At 42.8% G+C, this 22222-nt stretch overlaps 1 protein-coding gene across 1 annotated transcript; it reads right to left on the bottom strand.

The window, feature by feature from the left end:
• Positions 1 to 4106: 4106 nt before the first annotated feature.
• Positions 4107 to 22120, bottom strand: LOC311110365 (uncharacterized protein; the record flags this gene model as incomplete). Its single annotated transcript, XM_084188911.1, has 6 exons — positions 22024 to 22120; positions 8728 to 9043; positions 8072 to 8338; positions 7841 to 7993; positions 6564 to 6644; positions 4107 to 4276 (listed from the first exon to the last, which is right to left on the bottom strand). Exons 2-6 carry the CDS (start codon positions 9026 to 9028, stop codon positions 4107 to 4109), a joined length of 972 nt encoding a protein of 323 aa, XP_084045037.1. The 5' UTR covers positions 9029 to 9043; positions 22024 to 22120.
• Positions 22121 to 22222: the final 102 nt, after the last annotated feature.

The raw sequence follows: 22222 nt of genomic DNA, 5'->3' as shown, positions 1-22222 counted from the left end.
TCATCAAGGATCTCTCTGTACTTTGTTTCCGTTCATCTTCCCCTCGATCCTGACTAGTCTCCCAGTCCCTGTCGCTGAAAAACATCCTCACAGCATGATGCTGCCACAACTGTAGGGATGGTATCTGGTTTCCTCCAGAGATGACGCTTGGCATTCAGGCCAAAGAGTTCAATCTTGGTTTCATCAGACCAGAGAATCTTGTTTCTCGTGGTCTGAGAGTCCTTTAGGTGCCTTGTGGCAAACTCCAAGCAGGCTGTCATGTGCCTTTTACTGAGGAGTGGCTTCCGACTGGCCACTCTACCATAAAGGCCTGATTGGTAGAGTGCTGCAGAGATGGTTGTCCTTCTGGAAGGTTCTCCCATCTCCACAGAGGAACTCTGGAGCTCTGTCAGTGACCATTGGGTTCTTGGTCACCTCCCTGACCAAGGCCCTTCTCCCCCGATTGCTCAGTTTGGCCGGGCTGCCAGCTCTAGGAAGAGTCTTGGTGGTTCCAAACTTCTTCCATTTAAGAATGATGGAGGCCACTGTGTTCTTGGGGACCTTCAATGCTGCAGAAATTTTTTGCTACCCTTCCCCAGATCTGACTCGATACAATCATGTCTTGGAGCTCTACGGACAATTCCTTCGACCTCATGGTTTGGTTTTTGCTCCAACATCCACTGTCAACTGTGAGACCTTATATAGACAGATGTGTGCCTTTCCAAATCATGTCCGATTGAATTTACTACAGGTGGAATCCAATCCAGTTGTAGAAACAGCTCAAGGATGATCAATGGAAACAAGATGCACCTGAGCTCAATTTCGAGTCTCATAGCAAAGGGTTTGAATACTTATGTAAATAAGGAGATATATATATATATATATATATATATATATATATTGTATATTAATTTGCAAAAATGTATAAAAACCTGTTTTCGTTTCGTCATGATGAGGTATTGTGTGTTGCTTGATGAGGGAAAAAAATATTTAATACATTTTAGAATAAGGCTGTAACAGGGAAGGGGTCTGAATACTTTCCGAATGCACTATATTTAAGTTTCACTCAATTCATTCTAATCAACCTAATAATTATGACACACCCCTCACTATTGTCATTGGTTACACTAATTGCACTGTTTGTCTACATAACCTGGTTCAAGCATTCATGACATTACCCTGAGGAAAGCACAATGATGCCAAAATGTTGGTGTACCCAAGAAATTACTGAGAGTTTATATATATATATATATATATATATATATATATATATATATATATATATATAGAGTGTGCGACTCTCTTTATTTATTTTTATAGCTTACAAATAAAAGGGAGTTAACATGACAAACATCACAACCTGGAACGACAACAGATACACGTTGATTGATTTGAACATTGTTTCATATTTGGTTGGTTTCCTGGACACCGATCAAGCCTAGTCCTGGACTCAACTGGTACTGTCAATGGAGAATATTCATAGAACATCATTCTTAGTCGAGGACCAGGCCTAATCTGTGTCTGGGAAACCGGCCAAATAAGTGGTAGCCAAAAATCTTGAGCACACTCAGACATATTCCTAATCTGTATCTGAGTAGAAGAGCACAAAATCACATTTACATTCCAGTGCCACATGATTTAGCTCATCTGGTATTGCACAGACAGGCCAGAGTGGCGCATTAGGGGACAGGGTTTCAAACCGTGCACCATTTCAATGTGCAGGGCACAGGAGGTTGGTGGCACCTTAATTGGGGAGAACGGGCTCATCGTAATGGCTGGAGCGGAATGCTATCAAATACATCAAAGACATGGTTTCCATGTGTTTGATGTTATTCCATTCGCGCCGTTCCAGCCATTATCATGAGCCGTTCTCCCCTCAGTAGCCTCCACTGGTGCAGGGGCATACATCAAGTAGGCTACTCTTAACGTCACACACATAAGACCACGGTCGTATTCATTAGTGCAAAACTGTAGCAAAACGATATGCAATGGAAAAGGAAAATGAGTGTTTCTTATTGGGTAAGTTCAGGGAGTAATTCCCTGTTTCGGTTCATTTTCTTCCGTTTGATGTCAGTGAATACGACACAGAAAATGTTCAAACAAGGTATTACTGTCAGGAACGGATATCCTACCTGTGCAGCAGCAGGGACTCGTTCAGGTGGGAGTAACGTTACTGAACGTTCAGATAAAAATGTATTGTGTACAACAGATATGACTGTCCAATATTATAGATAGACATACAGTTGAAGTCGGAAGTTTACATACACTTAGGTTGGAGTCATTAAAACTTGTTTTTCAACCACTCCACAAATTTCTTGTTAACAAACTATAGTTTTGGCAAGTCGGTTAGGACATCTACTTTGTGCATGAAACAAGTAATTTTTCCAACAATTGTTTACAAACAGATTATTTCACTTATAATTCACTGTATCAAAATTCCAGTGGGTCAGAAGTTTAAATGCACGAAGTTGACTGTGCCTTTAAACAGCTTGGAAAGTTCCAGAAAATGATCTCAAGGCTTTAGAAGCTTCTGATAGGCTAATTGACATCATTTGAGTCAATTGGAGGTGTACCTGTGGATGTATTTCAAGGCCTACCTTCAAACTCAGTGCCTCTTCGCTTGACATCATGGGAAAATCAAAAGAAATCAGCCAAGACCTCAGAAAAAAAATGGTAGACCTCCACAAAATTGGAGGTGTACCTGTGGATGTATTTCTAGGCCTACCTTCAAACGCATTCTGTCGCATTCTGAGATGAACGTACCTTGGTGCGAAAAGTGCAAATCAATCACAGAACAACAGCAAAGGACCTTGAGAAGATGCTGGAGGAAACAGGTACAAAAGTATCTATATCCACAGTAAACAAGTCCTATATCGACATAACCTGAAAGTCTGCTCAGCGAGGAAGAAGCCACTGCTCCAAAACTGCCATAAAAAAGCCAGACTACGGTTTGCAACTGCACATGGGGACAAAGATCGTACTTTTTGGAGAATTGTCCTCTAGTCTGCTGAAACAAAAATAGATCTGTTTGGCCATAATGACCATCGTTATGTTTGGAGGAAAAAGGGGGGCCTTGCAAGCCGAAGAACACCATCCCAACCGTGAAGCACGGGGGTAGCATCATCATGCTGTGGGGGTGCTTTGCTGCAGGAGGGACTGGTACACTTTTGTGTAAAATTTTGTGGATATTTTGAAGCAACATCTCAAGACATCAGTCAGGAAGTTAAAGCTTGGTCGCAAATGGGTCTTCCAAATGGACAATGACCCCAAGCATTCTTCCATAGTTGTGGCAAATTGGCTTATGGACAACAAAGTCAAGGTATTGGAGTGGTCATCACAAAGCCCTGACCTCTATCCTATAGAAAATGTGTGGGCAGAACTGAAAAAGCGTGTGCGAGCAAGGAGGCCTACAAACCTGACTCAGTTACACCAGCTCTGTCAGGAGGAATGGGCCAAAATTCACCCAACTTATTGTGGGAAGCTTGTGGAAGACTACCTGAAACGTTTGACCGAAGTTAAACAATTTAAAGGCAATGCTACCAAATACTAATTGAGTGCATGTAAACTTCTGACCCACTGGGAATGTGATGAAATAAATAAAAGCTGAAATAAATCATTCTCTCTACTATTATTCTGACATTTCACATTCTTAAAATAAAGTGGTGATCCTAACTGACATAAGACAGGGAATTTTTACTAGGATTAAATATCAGGAATTGTGAAAAACTGAGTTTAAATGTATTTGGCTAAGGTGTATGTAAACTTCCGACTTCAACTCGATCTGTATCACTGTTATGAGTTGTGTCTGAATAGGGAATTGAGTCAGCTCTATCAATTCTATCGTTTCTAGCTGTTTTTCAGCGTTTCACCTCACTGAATACACCTGGGACAAGTTCAGCAGGGTACAACGCTGTGGGATGTTCTGATAGAAATATATTATGTAGAACAGACAAGCATCTCTTACCTGTAGAATAAGGAACCATGTCAGCCCTATTAATGAAATTTCTATCACCATGTTCTGAATGTTTCCCCTCACCGAATACATGCAACAAAAGTGGGAAGGTCAAAGATGTATTGTCCAATCACAGCAAGATTTTTGATAATGATGTGTCCACTGTCCAGCCATATCAAAGCAAAGGGAGTTCAGGGGTGTGGAGAAGCTCCTGCCCTAGGTCTGAGTCTCTGAGGGCGAAGAACGTCACACCTGAACTGTACGCTGCGGGGATCACGACGTGGCTCATCCTAAACTGATCTTCATCATCATGGTCTTCCTCACGAATCATCTGCCTCACTTGACCTAAGGGAGTAAAGGACCACACCCACACAAACGAACAGGTGTGCGCACATACGCACACTCGTCATTGACATCCTGCTTTGGCAGAAATAAATTGTTTGTATGTGTTCTTCTGAGACAAAGAGTGAGAGAGAGAGTGAGACAGTGAGAGAGAGAGACAGAGAGAGAGAGACAGACAGACAGACAGAGGGCGCCTTCCTCTGCCGAGGCATTACTGATGCATGCCAGATCTTAAAAAGCCTGGATAGCTATTTTACGTATCAGCAAACCACATTAGGGGTGGGCGATATGAGCTAAAATTCATATCACGATATTTTCCACTGTCCAGACGATATCGATATGATATAACGATATATGACGTAAAAAAATATGAATCACATTTTAATATCCCTTCTTGCTTAAATTATATTAGTTAAGGAAAAATGTATTTGAACCTTATATAACCAGAAAGAGTGAGGCATTGGACCGTATGGACCTGAAAAGTTTTTATTTGTATTGTGCAAACATGCATTCCGTAAACATGAGGTAGGTAGGCCTATATATATATATATATATATAAATTAGATATTAAGTAAAATTAAATAAAAAATAACAGGAGATAAAGAAAATAAGGTAATTACAAATTCAAATACGTGTGTTTGTTTTGGCTACGGTCCGTAGATATGTAAAAAACTAACCGTTTGAAACTAAACCTTTCAAGCCTCAACCATCAATTATCAACAATATCAACAAATCTTCACTAGAACTTTCTTCACAAGTTCCGTGCCAGGAATACCAGCATGTTGACTGTTTCTGGCTTTAGTGCTGCCCTGTGACATGTCACCACATTGCCCCCAGTGCTGAATGCCCTCTCAGAGGGGGCACTTGTGGCAGGGATGCATAAGTATTTCTTTGCCAGACAACTCACACGTGGAAAATTAGATCCGTGAAATCGCCACCACTCCAAAGGATCAGACTCGCTGTCTGCTGCCGTTGCCAGAATGTAGCTATTCAGCTCTTGCTCAATGATCTGCCTCTCTGAACATGAGGCAGGTGCACTGCTGGTCTGCTTAAAGAAGCTCCCAAGGCTCTTCTTGGGCTTCTTGCCTGATTGATGAGCAGTGGAAGCTTCTTTCTCCCTGTCAGTGTGATCCTCTGCAAGAGACGATTTTCCCAGGGCTGTGTTCTCCACCAGGAGGGCTTCGGTCTCTGAGGCAGCTCTCACCTTAAAAAATGAAAATAATTAAACTTTATTTGTATAGCACCTTTCATACATAAAATGCAGCCCAAAGTGCTTTACATTTGAAGCAATAAAACAAGAACAAATGAATAAATACCTTAATGTCCTCCAGTTTCTCAGCGGACATGTACCTGGTCTTGAACCTTGGATCTAGAAAGGTAGCCATGGAGAGCAGCTCATCTGTTGCAGGGTCAGTGTACTTGTTATTCAAGTAATCAAGAACCTTGATCTTGATCTCTTTGGTCAGTTCTGTATCGTCCTTGCTCAGATTTAGAACCTCTGCATTTAACAGATTGATGACAGGCTTCAAATAGGACACGCTCACATACGCTTCTCCTGACAGGGCATCTGTAAAGTCCTGGAGTGGCTTCAGTGCTGCTGTGACTGATTCCAAGACCTGGATGTCTTGCCAGGTAGGTACAAGGTGCCGTGTCTTTTTGTCCCCTGCCAGGACCTGTGTAATGGCCTTTTCCTGCTCCAGGACTCTTTCCATCATTTTCAGACGAGATCCCCACCTTGTCGGAGATTCTGTGATGAGCTTGTGCAGGGGCAGGCTTAGTTCATTCTGTGCTGTCATCAGGGCCTTCTGCTTTTTCCAGCTGTATGAGAACGTGCTAACCACCTTTTTGCAAACCCCTGTGGCCCGGGAAATCGCACACCCCTGTGGCCCGGGAGCGTTTTGGACACTCCTCTCTGGAAATTGGGAATAAGAAATCAAAATAATAGGGTGAAAAATAATCGAATCACAATACAATAATAATTAATAATAATGCATTTTTATATAGAAATCACAATACAATATAACTTTTAATCTTTGTTTGAGGATTTACGGCATTTACATTCAACTGTTACACATTTTACAAATCTGATGTGCTTAGATTTAGCCTACGGTACATGGCTGATGTGAGCTGTATTTTTTCTTAATAATAAGCATCATACAGGGTAGGCCTAGGCTACAGTCCTGAAACTTACCAATAGCATTGTGCAGCCTGTGTCCGAAACATCCAAGGTTTGCCCACTTGTTCAGCTGCAATGCCTTGATCATGTTCGATCCGCTGTCGGTCGTCATACAAACTTGACGCGACTCTTTTAATCCCCAGGACGACAGTATGTCCCTCAGCCCACCTGCAATTATTTCCCCGGTGTGGTCGTCTGGGAAATAAGACGTCTGTAGGCACTTACTTTTCAGTTTCCAGTCACCGTCTATGTAATGGATTGTGAGGCTTATATAAGGTTCTGTGGTACGACTTGACCATAGATCGGCAGTAGTGGAGAAGAATGGAATGTTATTTATCTCACTGTAAACTCTGTCCCAGCATTCTGTGTAAAGCTGTGGCAGGCATTTTTGGCTAAAATATTTGCGGCTCGGGATCTCATATCTTGGGTCCAGAGTTTGAATCAACTTTCTGAACCCCTCTTTCTCCACAGTTTGAATCGGTACCATGTCCTTCGCTATGTGATTTGTAATCGCAGCTGTGATGTCTATCCATTTTTTGCTCGTCTTCTCATAGCAAGTACCGGCAGCAAATGATGATATAATTGATTGTTGAGTGCGAGTCTGGCTTGTCTTCGGGCGAGCTCCTGGGCTTACTGTCTCACGCATTCTGGTGCATTGTTCATACTCACGGACATGTATGTTTTTTAAGTGATTGAACAGGTTGGTCGTGTTTCCACCTTTTGCTAAGACAACACGACGACACAACTTGCATAGGGTAGTGTTTTGGTCGGGGTCGGAGATTTTAAAGCCAAACCAGTTCCAAACAACAGAGGTGCCCCCTTTCTTCTTAACCAATTTATCCTCCTGCTCTTGAGCAACATCAATTTCTGTGTTTTCGCTCATCCTGGATTGTAAAGTTTTCCCCCAATAGTTAACCTGCCTCCTAACTGCAGCTGCCTGCACACTTCTTTGTTGCTAGCACTACATGCGTGCAACAAGTGCATGCGACGTGCGCTCATAAAAATAGGTCAACATATTAACATACATTCTTTTATTCGTAAGAACCAAGAAAGGTTGGATAAAAAAAAAAAAAAAAAGATGTAGCTACTTAGTACTATCACTCAGTTGAAATTTGGAACAAAAAAATATTGATGCAAAATTCGAATTTATGAATTCTGAATAAATCGCGGTATCCATGATATTGCTAAATCCATATCATGGCGCGGCACAATACCGGTTTTTACTATCAAACCGGTATATCGCCCACTCCTAAACCACATCATATGTTATAGCAATCTGTCAGTTGATGACACAGTCGATGACATGGCACACAACCATTGGTTGATGCATGCAACATCTGAACAGGGGAACATGACCAGAGTAACAAAGAGTGGTGAAATCTCTCTCTCACCCTCCACATCCAGGGCTTTCCAGCGTGGGTCAGACTGGTCGTCTGATAGGCTAGACAGAGGGGCGTCAGCTGTCAATCTCAGCAGCACATCCTCTCGACGTATCAGCAACACAGATTCACTGCAGAGTCGCTGATGCACCTCCTGCTCACTCACTGGGACATAGAATGCATGAAGTCACACACAGACTATACTCTCTCTCACACACACACACACACACACACACAACTTACCCACATCCAGGGGGTTGGTCATATAGACAGTGTTGGGTCCGACCCCAAAGATGAGTTGGTGGTGCCATGCGTCGGGAACCTCCTCTCCCTCGGGCACTGCCAGTTGCATGTTCATGGTGGCCACGGGCACTGCCCCTCTCTGGATCCACCGTGCCAGCCAGGGTACCAGCCTCACCCGCCGGCGAGGGTGGAGGGGGAAGTGGCAACCCAGCACGCGCCCACCACTGGCCTGCTCCGCCCCAGCTATCAGCTGTGAGTGTGTGGCGCCTGGGAGAGGGGAAGAGACAGAAAGGAGGCTGTATCACAGATATACAACAGTGGAAAATAAATACAGAAACACACAAGCATGCACACATACACACAAACACAGTTGACAGAGCATTTGGTGGTTATGGTTGAGGGCTTGTGGTCCAGTCAGAGAAATGGTGGTATAGTGAGGAAGTTCTAAGGGTGGTCGGTTGTGGTCAGAGTAGACTGCTGGGTGAGTGTTGTGGTTGGCTGTTGTGTTAAGTCAAATTAGGGTTGGAGCCAAGGATTCTTGTCATAAATTGTGGTTATTAGGTTAGAGTTTGCGGATGTGGTCAGGTGATTATTGTGAAAACAGTGCACGGTTGTTAGCTAAATAGAATGTGCAGTAAGTGGTCAACGGTCAGTACCGGCCTCGCTCCGGGAGAACAGGTAGTCGGGCAGCGGTGCCTCGTTCCTCCTCAGGCGCGTCCGCACACACCGGTCAGCCTTCTCCGGTGCCACGACGATGCCGAGGGCCTGTAGGACGTCCACTACGGCCGTTGCCCCACAGGCGGACGCTCCTATCTGCTTGGTCTGCCTCTCCACTGCCTCCTGGATAGACCATAACATAGCCCCTTGTCCCTGCCTCTCCTCTTCATCTTTGGGACATTGGGATGCACAGCAAGCAGTTTCAGTCTGCTTCTCCTCACGAGGATGCACTCCCTCCATCTTTACAAGCAACACCTGCTGAAAAACGACATGTATGATGATCATATTTATTTTTTAGACTGCATTGTATATTGATATGCTTGACCAATATAGACTTATCAGAATCACTGTTATGATTTGTGTAGTTATGCTAGGTCTGTGAGAATCGCACATGGAGCCTTTTGATACGAATCTACATTTGGGGAATACGGAAGTATCCCAATAATAGACTAAAGAAGCCTCACATTCCTCCTTATAGTCCAAGGACCTTACAGTACATGTTCTGTTTAAAGGCAAATAGTCTCTGGCAGCCAAAACAGCCAAATACTCCATCTAAACGTGAATCAATTCTCTAGAAACATAAAGCCCTTTACTTTCGTATCACATCAAACTAATTTCACAAATGCAAAATATACACTTACACTGTTTTAACCGTTTTTAATACAGTTGCAGCCGACAGTATTTTTCAGTGACAACACAGGTGCAATCCAAACAGCAAAATAAAGTTCCGAACCGGTTCGAACCCAAAAAAGTAACGGTTTATATCGTTCCTTTCTGTTACATTTTAAACTTCTGAAATCTATATATTTTTTTATATACATTTAACACTACATTAAATGACTTCACCAAACAGTGTGGATAAAGCAGCTTGCTATGGAGCGTTCCAGCTATAGTTGTTTACATGCATTGGACAGACAAGTGTAGGGCGCGAAATGTGACTGAAATTTTGCGGGTGGGGAGAGAGCGAGAAAGGGTGGAGGAGAAGGTTTGGCTTGAAGCGCTGGGCATCTTGTTATGACATGCATTATCTGAAATAGGCCAGAGATACGGCAGTCAAAAGGTGGCAAGCGGAACGGAAGCGGAAGATGGCAGACAACAAAAAAATGAAGGAAAGTGGAACATATTATGAATAATTATGGAGTGGGGGATTGCACAAGACTTCTGGAAGATCTGATGAAGGAGAAGATGGCGGACAAGAGAAAAGTAGAAAAGTGGAATATGTTATGAGTGAATATGGAATGGAGGATCACACAGAATGTTTGGAAGAGCTACAGAAGGAAATGGAACGTGACAATAGTGAGGATGAATTACATGTGGTGGCAGGTGCAGTGATGACCACCGAGAGGGAAGCGGTGTGGTGAGGAAGGTTGGCGTCAAGTGCAAAAAGAGGGATACATGCTCCAGTAGTTCAGAGATGGAACCTGACAAGAGTGAGGATGAAGTACCTGTGGTGAGGATCGCCGAGTTCGAGCCTTGTCCCAATGATGAAAAGGATGATACTGGCCCAGTGGGAGTGAGATTTGTGGAGAGAATGGATCATTCTGGCTGACCCATATGTGGTGTCAAGTTGGGTGGAGAAGAGGTTGGGGACTGTTGAGTCGGTGAAAGTAACGCAAAGTGGACCCGTGATGATTTATTGTGTTTCTTCCGTCCAGAGGAAGCGGGCCACGTGACAACGGACAAGAACTGTGACTTGCTTTGTTCTCCGGAGCGGGGCGCCGTTGAAAGGAATGATAACGGGGGTGGCATTAAGTATTGAGGAGGATCAGCTGGAAGTGAAGATTCCTGGTGTCTGTGATACCCGCCGTTTGGTGCTACGCAGACCCGGTGGAGAGCGTGGTGAAATGGAGAAGACATTGTCCTGCTGAGTTTTGATACTGAGTCTTTGCCTGACAAGGTCAAGTTAGGATGTGTCAGTTATCCCGTGAGAGATTTTGTTCTGAAAATACTACAGTGTTTTAGGTGCCAAGCTTATTGTCATGTTGCAGCAGTGTGTAGGATGGAGATTCCTAGATGTGAGAAGTGTGCAGGAGGGCATGAGAGGAAGTAATGTGTAGTATCGGTGGAGAAAGTTGTGCGTGTTAGCTGTGGGGGTGCCCATGGGGCTGGAGATCGGAGGTGTCCGGTGAGAGAAATGCAGGTTGAGGTTGCCAGGGTCAGAGTAGTACAGAAAGTGTTGTATGCTGAAGCAGTGAAGAGAGTGGTAGAGGAAGATGGCCGTGCGTTGCATTCTGGGAGATTCTAGGACAAGTAGAGCTCTCCTTCAAGGAGTGAATGGGAGTCAATTGGGTGCTAGCTCAAAAACCCAACATTAGTATGAATTTCGTCAACAAAAAGTACAACATTACAAAACCTTTCAGAGATGTGAGATAATTAACCTGTTCTCTGTAATATCGTATAGCTTTGGAATAGCAACATTATGTACTTTCGAGGAAAATAGGTAGGTTTCTCGACTCATACCCCGACTTTGAGAAGGGATGGCGTGACGATTAGCTTAGCAACTGCGTGACGCCGCATGACAACACGAGGTTAATTTGTCCCTTATTTTAGTCACAATATTAAAACCTGTCTCTTGCAATCACGTTGCGCTTATAAAATTGAACGCAATTGGTAGACAGTCTGCTGGGTAAGGCGTTATACATTCCTCCATTCATTGCAAAATGGGATTCCTATCTCTTCCTTTCTCTAATATCTCTGATTAGGTCCACCGAATTATACCTACGGAGGAGCGGCTTCTATGAAGGAACTTTGAATGACTTTGAACTTTTGAGAGTTGGCTTAACGTTAGACCAGAGCAACAAGCTTGTGTGTGCCAGTAGCGGTTAGGGTGACCACATGACCTGGATTGTGCGGGACAGTCACGCATTTTGACCCTTTGTCCCGCAACGAAACAATCATGTCCCACATTTTATCAACAAATTCAATTAAAGTCACAATATTACAACCCGTCTCTTGCATTCACGTTGCACTTATGAAAATATTTATATCATAAGGATGTGGTAGCCTAAGCCTACTGGTGATGTTAAACACTTCTCCAATCGTTGTTGAGATCTGATATTCTGCGCATCATCATTTCAACTTCAACATCATCTAATCACCTATGCTTAGTCTAATAGTGACAACTAAAAGACACCAAAAACGATTTTGTCCAATCAACTTAAGCTAAATATGGTGTGGCTGTCCATGGTACTGATTTCTGTGTGTGTAAGTTTGTTTGTTTGTTTGTTTGTTTGTTTGTTTGTTTGTGTGTGTGCATGCAAGTAGAAAAAACATGTTGACTCACCCTATGCCAATGCCATCCTCCTCTTTCATGATGCCTAAACGGTCTATGACTCTGTCATACAGTACACTGTTTTTGTTTTTGTTGTCCTAGGCTACCTGGCTATAATGCTTGCTCGCTAGCCTAACTTCCATTCATGGGCAAAGATGCGCCAGGCCACCTAGTAAACATTAATATACTACATGTTAAACTTCCATTCTCTCAGATCAGGGGCACAATGTATGAATTTATGGTTGGATCAGAATCGCCGTTATAATCATTGGCCAGTACGAAGAATTAAGTAAAACCACAAGTCCAAATCCCTACCTCCATGACGTTTGGCATCCCTTGACAACTTTTTTGGTGCACTATGACCATTCACAGCTGAGATCACTCAGTTTAGCTCAACGCTGGTTGGCTATTATTTTATTTAAAAAATGATCAAGGGAGGCCAAATGCTTGCATCCTTGCAACAATGTTATACTCTATTTTGACCAGACAGCATCAGATAGATAGCTGTTTCGTTCGCTCGAATGCTTTCTCCGGTGAGATACATTCAGCCTCTTGTGAATTGAATAAACATTTATGAAACACAGAGAGATGAAAGATCAATTATTATAATATTTTTTGGGGAAGCCTGCTTCAAATCAAATCAAATATTATTTGCCACATGCGCCGAATACAACAGGTGTAGACCTTACAGTGAAATGCTTACTTACAAGCACTTAACCAACAATGCAGTTTTAAGAAAATAGAGTTAAGAAAAAAATAGATAAGTAAAAAATAAAAATAACATAATTAAAGAGCAGCAGTAAAATAAAAAGAACAGTAGGGAGGCTATTTAGAGTGGGTACCAGTACAGAGTCAATGTGCGGGGGCACCGGTTAGTCGAGGTAATATGTACATGTAGGTAGAGGTTGAGTGACTATGCATAGATAATAAACAGAGAGTAGCAGCAGCGTAAAAGAGGGGGAGAGGGGTTTGGGGAGGGGACAATGCAAATAGTCTTATGGCTTGGGGGTAGAAGCTATTAAGAAGCCTTTTGGACCTACACTTGGCGCTCCGGTACCGCTTGCCGTGCGATAGCAGAGAGAACAGTCTATGACTAGGGTGGCTGGAGTCTTTGACCATTTTTAGGGCCTTCCTCTGACACTGCCTGGTATAGAGGTCCTGGATGGCAGGAAGCTTGGCCCCAGTGATGTACTGGGCCGTACGCACTACCCTCTGTAGTGCCTTGCGGTCGGAGGCCGAGCAGTTGCCATACCAGGCGGTGATGCAACCAGTCAGGATGCTCTCGATGGTGCAGCTGTATAACTTTTTGAGGATCTGAGGACCCATGCCAAATCTTTTCAGTCTCCTGAGGGGGAATAGGCTTTGTCGTGCCTTCTTCACGACTGTCTTGGTGTGTTTGGACCATGATAGTTCGTTGGTGATGTGGACACCAAGGAACTTGAAGCTCTCCACCTGTTCCAATACAGCCCGTCGATGAGAATGGGGGCGTGCTCAGGCCTCTTTTTTTTCCTGTAGTCCACAATCATCTCCTTTGTCTTGATCACATTGAGGGAGAGGTTGTTATCCTGGCACCACACGGCCAGGTCTCTGACCTCCTCCCTGTCTCATCATTGTCGGTGATCAGGCTTACCACTGTTGTGTCGTCGGCAAACTTAATGATGGTGTTGTGCCTGGCCATGCAGTCATGGGGGAACAGGGAGTACAGGAGGGGACTGAGCACGCACCCCTGAGGGGCCCCCGTGTTGAGGATCAGTATGGCAGATGTGTTGTTACCGACCCTTACCACCTGGGGGCGGGCCGTCAGGAAGTCCATGATTCAGTTGCAGAGGGAGGTGTTTAGTCCCAGGGTCCTTAGCTTAGTGATGAGCTTTGAGGGCACTATGGTGTTGAACGCTGTGCTGTAGTCAATTAATATCATTCTCACGTAGGTGTTCCTCTTGTCCAGGTGGGAAAGGGCAGTGTGGAGTGCAATAGAGATTGCATCATCTGTGGATCTGTTGAGGCGGTATACAAATTGGAGTGGGTCTAGAGTTTCTGGGATAATGGTGTTGATGTGAGCCATGACCAGCCTTTCAAAGCACTTCATGGCTACAGACGTGAGTGCTACGGGGCGGTAGTCATTTAGGCAGGTTACTTTCACGTTCTTGGGCACAGGGACTATGTTCGTCTGCTTGAAACATGTAGACTCCTTAACAGCTTCTACCCCCATGCCATAAGACTGCTGAACAATTAATCAAATGGCCAACCGGACTATTTACACTGACACCCTTCCCCCGTTTGTTGTTACACTGCTGCTACTCACTGTTTATTATCTACACATAGTCACTTTACCCCTACCTACATATACAAATTATCTCAATTACCTCAACTAACCTGCATCCCCGCACATTGACTCAGTACCCCTACCCCCTGTATATAGCCTCGTTATTGTTATTTTATTGTGTAATTTTTTAAACTTTATTTAGTAAATATTTTCTTCACTCTATTTTCTTAAAACTGCATTGTTGGTTAAGGGCTTGTAAGTAAGGATTTCACGGTAAGGTCTACACCTGTTGTATTGTAGCGTCATACCCAAGAAGACTCAATGCTGTAATCGCTGCCAAAGGTGCTTCAACAAAGTACTGAGCAAAGGGTCTGAATACTTACAGTTGAAGTCGGAAGTTTACATACACTTAGGTTGGAATCATTAAAACTCATTTTTTAACCACTCCACACATTTCTTGTTAAAAAACTATAACTTTGGCAAGTCGGATAGGACTTTTACTTTGTGCGTGACACAAGTAATTTTTCCAACAATTGTTTACTGTAAGTCGCTTTGGATAAAAGCGTCTGCTAAATGGCATACTATTATTATTATTATTATTATTATTTACAGACAGATTATTTCACTTATAATTCACTGTATCACAATTCCAGTTGGTCAGAAGTTTACATACACTAAGTTGACTGTGCCTTTAAACAGCTTGGATAAGTGTCTGCTAGATGACTAGTCATGTGTAATCCATAGATTAGGGCCTAATTAATTTATTTGAATTTACTGATTTCCTTATATGAACTGTAACTGAAATTGTTGCATGTTGTGTTTATATTTTTGGTCAGTGTATTTAGTCAGGCAATGTCCACATTATCCTCACATATTTTAGAATGTAATAACAATTTGAATATCAATGCATTGGCAAGGCCTAGAAAATGCATTATTCTTCAAGTGGTAATGGCCTACTTTTTTAAAAACACTTTTGCATGCTTTCTGGGGAGGGGGGTTCTATATTAGGCCCTATATGTACAATTATATAAATTATACAATTGTATAACATTGAGGTCCTTGGAAATTACAATGAAGTGCTTGAAAAAGTCCCTGAAAGTCCTTGAATTTGACTTGCCAATGTCTTTATGAACCCTGCGTAAAAGGATGTGTAGTCCTAGGCCTATGTTGTTGTAAAGTTGGAGTTATGGGCCAATTTGCATACATTCCTCTAAGTACACATGTGGAACTGAATGAAAATCCTTTTTATTTTTGTTTCAAACCATTTAGAAATGTTGATCCCAATGTCACACAGTAAATACTCTGAGTGGATTTCAGAGCAGATGATATTAACAAGCTACAGATTAGCCTACCTTTATTGTTTCCATCAGAGCACATTTATCATATGGTGTGCGCTGTTTAGTTTTGGCTGCATCATGAGAATAAAATGTGACCATTCAGCACAATCATCCTCAAATCTCATAAGACATTACGTGGTGTTTTTGGTCTTACATAACGTTATAGTATGCTATTATATTCAGGCTGTTATGCAGAGTACTAATTAATCCTTCATTAAGTGATCTTGTGAGATTCATTGCTCCAGTAGCACTACGCCCCTGATTATACTCAGTTTTCTAAAATGACCACCAACCAGCTCCAGAGTCATATTGGACAGGATTCACATGTCCATATCTCCATAAATAACTGGTCCATACAGCCCAATGATGGCTTAAACTGTTTGAGGGGGTCTGGAGAACAACATCAAATGGCCCAAGGATGCCATACAGTATATGTATCCTTTAAAATATTTTGTAGAAAAGTGGTGAGAAAGTGCCCCAAAATCTACCCAAATGGCTGATTCTTGAACATACTTTCATCCTAATTTTCAGTGTTTTATATTTAAACACTTAAAATGGTCAAATGGGTGTTCCTTAAAGTCTACTAATTACAATGATATAAAATATGATATTCTGTACTTTGTCAATTTCAACAAATGTGACAAGAAACCTTCCCTGTACTTACTTCCCTGTACTTAAAATATTGAAAATGGACATGAAGCCATTCCAATAGAACACTACCTTTTTGAATGGGAGGTATGGAACACGATACTAAAAGCCAATTTATGCTTGATCCGGATTTGTGGTCCAGAGGCTCCGTACAGAGGGTGTGACGCAATTGTGGAGCCTCTAGAGGCTTGCGGAGGCCAAATTGAGCTCCGTAAACTGATTATGTGCACCGCCCAAATTTTTTAACAATTCGAAGGGCTCCGCATAGCGCCGTATAGCTCTGCAATTACATGATTGGTTGACGGTAGGTGGGGGCGGTACATCCTGTATAAACACAAACCCACTTCCTTGACAACAAACATGGAGAACTCCTGGAAAGAGATTGGGGAGTTAATGGGGATAGATGCGGTAAAAAGGTCAATGGAATGCAGACCGTGGGGGATAGAAGGACGCTGGATTGACGCACATTCAAAAAATCTGATCTAACAAAGTGGATATTTGTGAAATCCATCATGATTGATGTATTGTAACAGGCCCACAATGTGGTTACTAAAATCTTATTTGGATATATTTGGCTGTTTTCGCTGCATAGCATTTAGAAGTTGTCCCTTTTCAGGTTTAGAAAAAGTTACTGCTAAACGCTAACTCCTATTCGTATAAAATGGTAGTATAGCTAGCATACAGATGGGGAGATTCGGGATGGAGATGCATGTGGGAAAACGGTGCAGCCTTTTGGCTTATCAGTGAATGCTGTACGGCCACTGCAGATGTCGGATTGACCATGCAGAGCCTTTAAGGCTACCATTACTTATTATGCAAGCACTGTTTTGTTATATATCATTCTAATCCACAAATATCACACAATATTTTAAAATCATTAGGAGCATGCTGAAAATTTATCCTCTTAATTGAGGGATCAAAATATTCCCCCAAAATCTGTGATTTGGACAGCATTTTGGGCACATTTTTGGTCGTATTTTCAAACATCAACAAAAAAAAACATGATCCGTCCGGCCGCGACCGGGAGACCCATGGGGCGGCGCACAATTGGCCCGTCGTCCAGGGTAGGGGAGGGAATGGCCGGCAGGGATGTAGCTCAGTTGGTAGAGCATGGTGTTTGCAACGCCAGGGTTGTGGGTTCGATTCCCACGGGGGGCTAGTATTAAAAATAATGTATGCACTCACTAACTGTAAGTCGCTATTGATAAGAGCGTCTGCTAAAAAATGACTAAAAAAAATAAAAAAAATAAAACAGTACTCTGTAGGGTAGCACCATGGTGTAGCCAGAGGACAGCTAGCTTCTGTCCTCCTCTTGGTACATTGACTTCAATACAAAACCTAGGAGGCTCTTGGTTCTAGTACTGAAAGCATAAGCTGCAGCTATCTAGCAGTGCATAAAATGTGGTGAGTAGTTGATTCAAAGAGAGAGAAAGAAAACAGTTGAACAGTGTTCAACAAATTAATTTCTTCAAAAATGATGGAGAAGCAAGAGAGAGAGATTGTCATTTTTTTTCACTTTCAGTTTCACTTACTTAGCTAGCAAATGCAGCTGGCTAGTTTAGTTACTCAAACACCCAGCTCAAACAGAGGGATGCTATGTTAGCTAGCTGGCTATGACTATCCAACACAACATTGGAACTCTTCCAAGTCAAGGTAAGCTTTTGATTTTATTAATTTATTACCACCGGGGCCCGCCGGACTAACTGCTTACACTGTAACGTTACTACATGATTGTAGCAGGTTTCCTAACGCATTAGTTATATTAGCTATGTTGATTAGGACGTTACTTTAGCTAAGATGGGGCAACGATGTCGGCTGTGTGTAGCAGTTCTGACATGGTTTGGAACGTTTTTATCGCCTGGTCACATACAGCTGATGTGTTGTTCATTGAAGTCCACAAACGAAGGGAAAAGGTGAGAGGAGGAGAGTGCATAGAGGCTAGAATGAATACAACGTGGCTGCTCTGAAAGTGAACTCTGTTTATGCGTGATCAGGGGTGTATTCATTCAGCCAATTCTGTTGAAAAACATTTCTTAAACGGAAGCAAACAAAACAGGGATAGAAATACCTGAATTTGTCCAATAGAAACTATTGTTTGCAACTGTTGGACTAATGATTACACCCTAGATAAGCTAGATGCAGGCAAGAGTGTGCAAGGTGGTATTGAATGTGTCACTGTCTGTCCATGTGTAACTGTCTGTCACCTCAAATTTTTATCTCGACCTGTGTGCACCTACGTTGTAAACTTTCATTCATAGGCTAGGTTGTAGCAACCTCATGATGGGTATAGGGAAAATTTGAGTATCATGTAGTAGCCTAAACCTTTCGATGTTATATTGAACTGGGTGAATGGAATATGAATGACAGTCATCCAACATGCTGTAATAGAAATAAGGCCATGCTCATAAAAATAAATAAATAAATTGTCCTCCATCATAAACAGCACTGACCACCACTGTTTTTTACATAGCTGCTGGAATATGATCAAAATGACCTCAATATGACCCCTATTAAGGTCTTAAGAGTTTTGATCAGAATTATTGTCTACCTGTCGGGTTTATTTAGTGGGTAAATAACATTACAAAGTCATTTTTTATACTGTTTGGAATGATTTTACCCTATTTTCTAACAGGAAATCTGGATGGCAGCCATTTTATTAAGATGGCCACCCTGGTTGAATGACAGGCTTCCCAGACTGGCTCCAATCTTTAGCTAATGTTCCTTAAGGTATCTAGTGTTAGAGTACCAAGTTTGATACATGTGTCATAAAATGGAACAATTATTTAACCTATCCCTGGACTATGTTGTCAATTAGGCGCTAAAGCTAGTTAACACCCCGGCCATCCTACAATCCAAACTAGATGCTCTCAATCTCACACAAACTATCAACGAACCTACCAGGTACAACCCTAAATCCGTAAACATGGGCACCCTCATAGATATCATCCTGACTAACTTACCCTCTAAATACACCTCCGCTGTCTTCAACCAGGATCTCAGCGATCACTGCCTTATTGCCTGCGTCCGTAACGGGTCCGCGGTCAAACGACCACCCCTCATCACTGTCAAACGCTCCCTAAATTTTTTAGCAAGCAGGCCTTCCTAATTGACCTGGCCCAGGTATCCTGGATGGATATCGATCTCATTCCATCAGTAGAGGATGCCTCGTTGTTCTTTAAAAGTAATTTCCTCTCAATCTTAAATAAGCATGCCCCATTCAAAAAAAAACAGAACTAAGAACAGATATAGCCCCTGGTTCTCCTCAGACTTGACTGTCCTTGACCAGCACAAAAACATCCTGTGGCGTACTGCATTAGCATCGAATAGCCCCTGCGATATGCAACTTTTCAGGGAAGTTAGGAAATAATATACACAAGCAGTTAGGAAAGCAAAGGCTAGCTTTTTCAAACAGAAATGTGTATCCTGTAGCACTAACTCCAAAAAGTTTTGGGACACTGTAAAGTCCATGGAGAATAAGAGCACCTCCTCCCAGCTGTCCACTGCACTGAGGCTAGGAAACACTATCACCACCGATAAATCTACAATAATCGAGAATTTCAACAAGCATTTTGCTACGGCTGGCCATGCTTTCCACCTGGCTACCACTGCCCAGGCCACCAGCTCTGCACCCTCCGCTGCAACTTGTCCATGCCCCCCCCCCCCCCCCCCCCCGCTTCTCCTTCACACAAATTCAGACAGCTGATGTTCTGAAAGAGCTGCAAAATCTGGACCCCTACAAATCATCTGGGCTAGAAATTGTCGCAACCTCTATTACTAGCCTGTTCAACCTCTCTTTCGTAACATCTGAGATCCCCAGAGATTGGAAAGCTGCCGCGGTCATCCCCCTCTTCAAAGGGGGTGACACTCTAGATCCAAACTGTTACAGACCTATATCCATCCTGCCCTGCCTTTCGAACGTTTTTGAAAGCCAAGTTAACAAACAGATCACCGACCATTTCGAATCCCAACGTACCTTCTCCGCTATGCAATCCAGTTTCCGAGCTGGTCATGGGTGCACCTCAGCCACGCTCAAGGTCCTAAACGATATTATAACCGCGCTCGATTATAGACAGTACTGTGCAGCAGTCTTCATCGTCCCGGCCAAGGCTTTCGACTCTGTCAACCACTGCATTCTTATTGGCAGACTAAATAGCCTTGGTTTCTCAAATGACTGCCTCGCCTGGTTCACCAACTACTTCTCAGATAGAGTTCAATGTGTCAAATCGGAGGGCCTGTTGTCAGGACCTATGGCAGTCTCTATGGGGGTACCACAGGGTTCAATTCTTGGGCCGACTCTTTTCTCCGTGTATATCAATGATGTCGCTCTTGCTGCTGGTGACTCTCAGATCCACCTCTACGCAGACGACACCATTTTGTATACATCTGGCCCTTCTTTGGACACTGTGTTAACAAACCTCCAAACGAGCTTCAATGCCATACAACACTCCTTCAGTAGACTCCAACTGCTCTTAAACACTAGTAAAACTAAATGCATGCTCTTCAATCGAACGCTGCTGGCACCCGCCCACCCGACTAGAATCACTACTCTCGACGGGTCTGACCTAGAGTATGTGGACAACTACAAATACCTAGGTGTCTGGTTAGACTGTTAACTCTCCTTCCAGAATCACATGAAGCATCTCCAATCCCAAGTTAAATCTAGAATCGGCTTCCTATTTCGCAACAAAGCCTCCTTCACTCATGCTGCCAAACATGCCCTCGTAAAACTGACTATCCTACCGATCCTTGACTTCGGCGATGTCATTTACAAAATAGCCTCCAACACTCTACTCAGCAAATTGGATGTAGTCTATCACAGTGCCATCCGTTTTGTCACCAAAGCCCTATATGCTACCCACCACTGTGACCTGTACGCTCTTGTTGGCTGGTCCTCACTACATATTCGTCGCCAAACCCACTGGCTCCAGGCCATCTATAAATCACTGCTAGGCAAATCCCTGCCTTATCTTAGCTCATTGGTCACCATAGCAACACCCATCCTTAGTATGCGCTCCAGCAGGTATATCTCACTGGTCATCCCCAAAGCCAACACCTCCTTTGGCAGCCATTCCTTCCAGTTCTCTGCTGCCAATGACTGGAACGAATTGCAAAAATCTCTGAAGCTGGAGACTCTTATCTCCCTCACTAACTTTAAGCATCAGTTGTCAGAGCACCTTACCGATCACTGCACCTGTACACAGCCTATCTGAAATTAGCCCACCCAACTACCTCATCCCCATATTGTTATTTATTTTGCTCATTTGCACCCCAGTATCTCTATTTGCACATCATCTCTTGCACATCTATCATTCTAGTGTTAATACTAATTGTAATTATTTTGCACTATGGCCTATTTATTGCCTTACCTCCATAACTTGCTACATTTGCACACACTGTATATATATATTTTATCTTGTATTTTTGACTTTATGTTTTGTTTTACCCCATATGTAACTCTGTGTTGTTGTTTTTTATCGCACTGCTTTGCTTTATCTTGGCCAGGTCGCAGTTGTAAATGAGAACTTGTTCTCAACTGGCTTACCTGGTTAAATAAAGGTGAAATAAAATTTAAAAATAAAAGCGTCTAGAAATGGGTTAACTGACACGTGACCGTGGTAGCTAGCTACTGTATAGCAAGTTAATCTTATCATCAAGAAGTCCCAAAGAGAAGTCTCCACAAAACCGAATGTAACGTAATTTTTTTAAGGACACCAACCTTAAGACGAACCTAGTTTTGCTCAGCTTCCTGATGTCTGCACTTGCAAGTTGCATTTACTGTAATTTCAGTGTATGCAATGACAAGAAAAAGCAACTGTTTAGCCTGCTATTTGTTACGTAGATTCCGGTTCTTTTGGTACATGCTCTGCCTGGATTGGACGATAACATTTCCATGACGTATTACTATTGGTAGACAA

Source organism: Coregonus lavaretus, assembly GCF_964263955.1.
Source record: "Coregonus lavaretus genome assembly, contig: SUPER_35_unloc_4, whole genome shotgun sequence".
NCBI lineage: Eukaryota > Metazoa > Chordata > Actinopteri > Salmoniformes > Salmonidae > Coregonus > Coregonus lavaretus.
The sequence above is the reverse complement of the archived record's forward strand: the minus strand, read 5'-3'. Positions and strand labels throughout refer to the sequence as shown.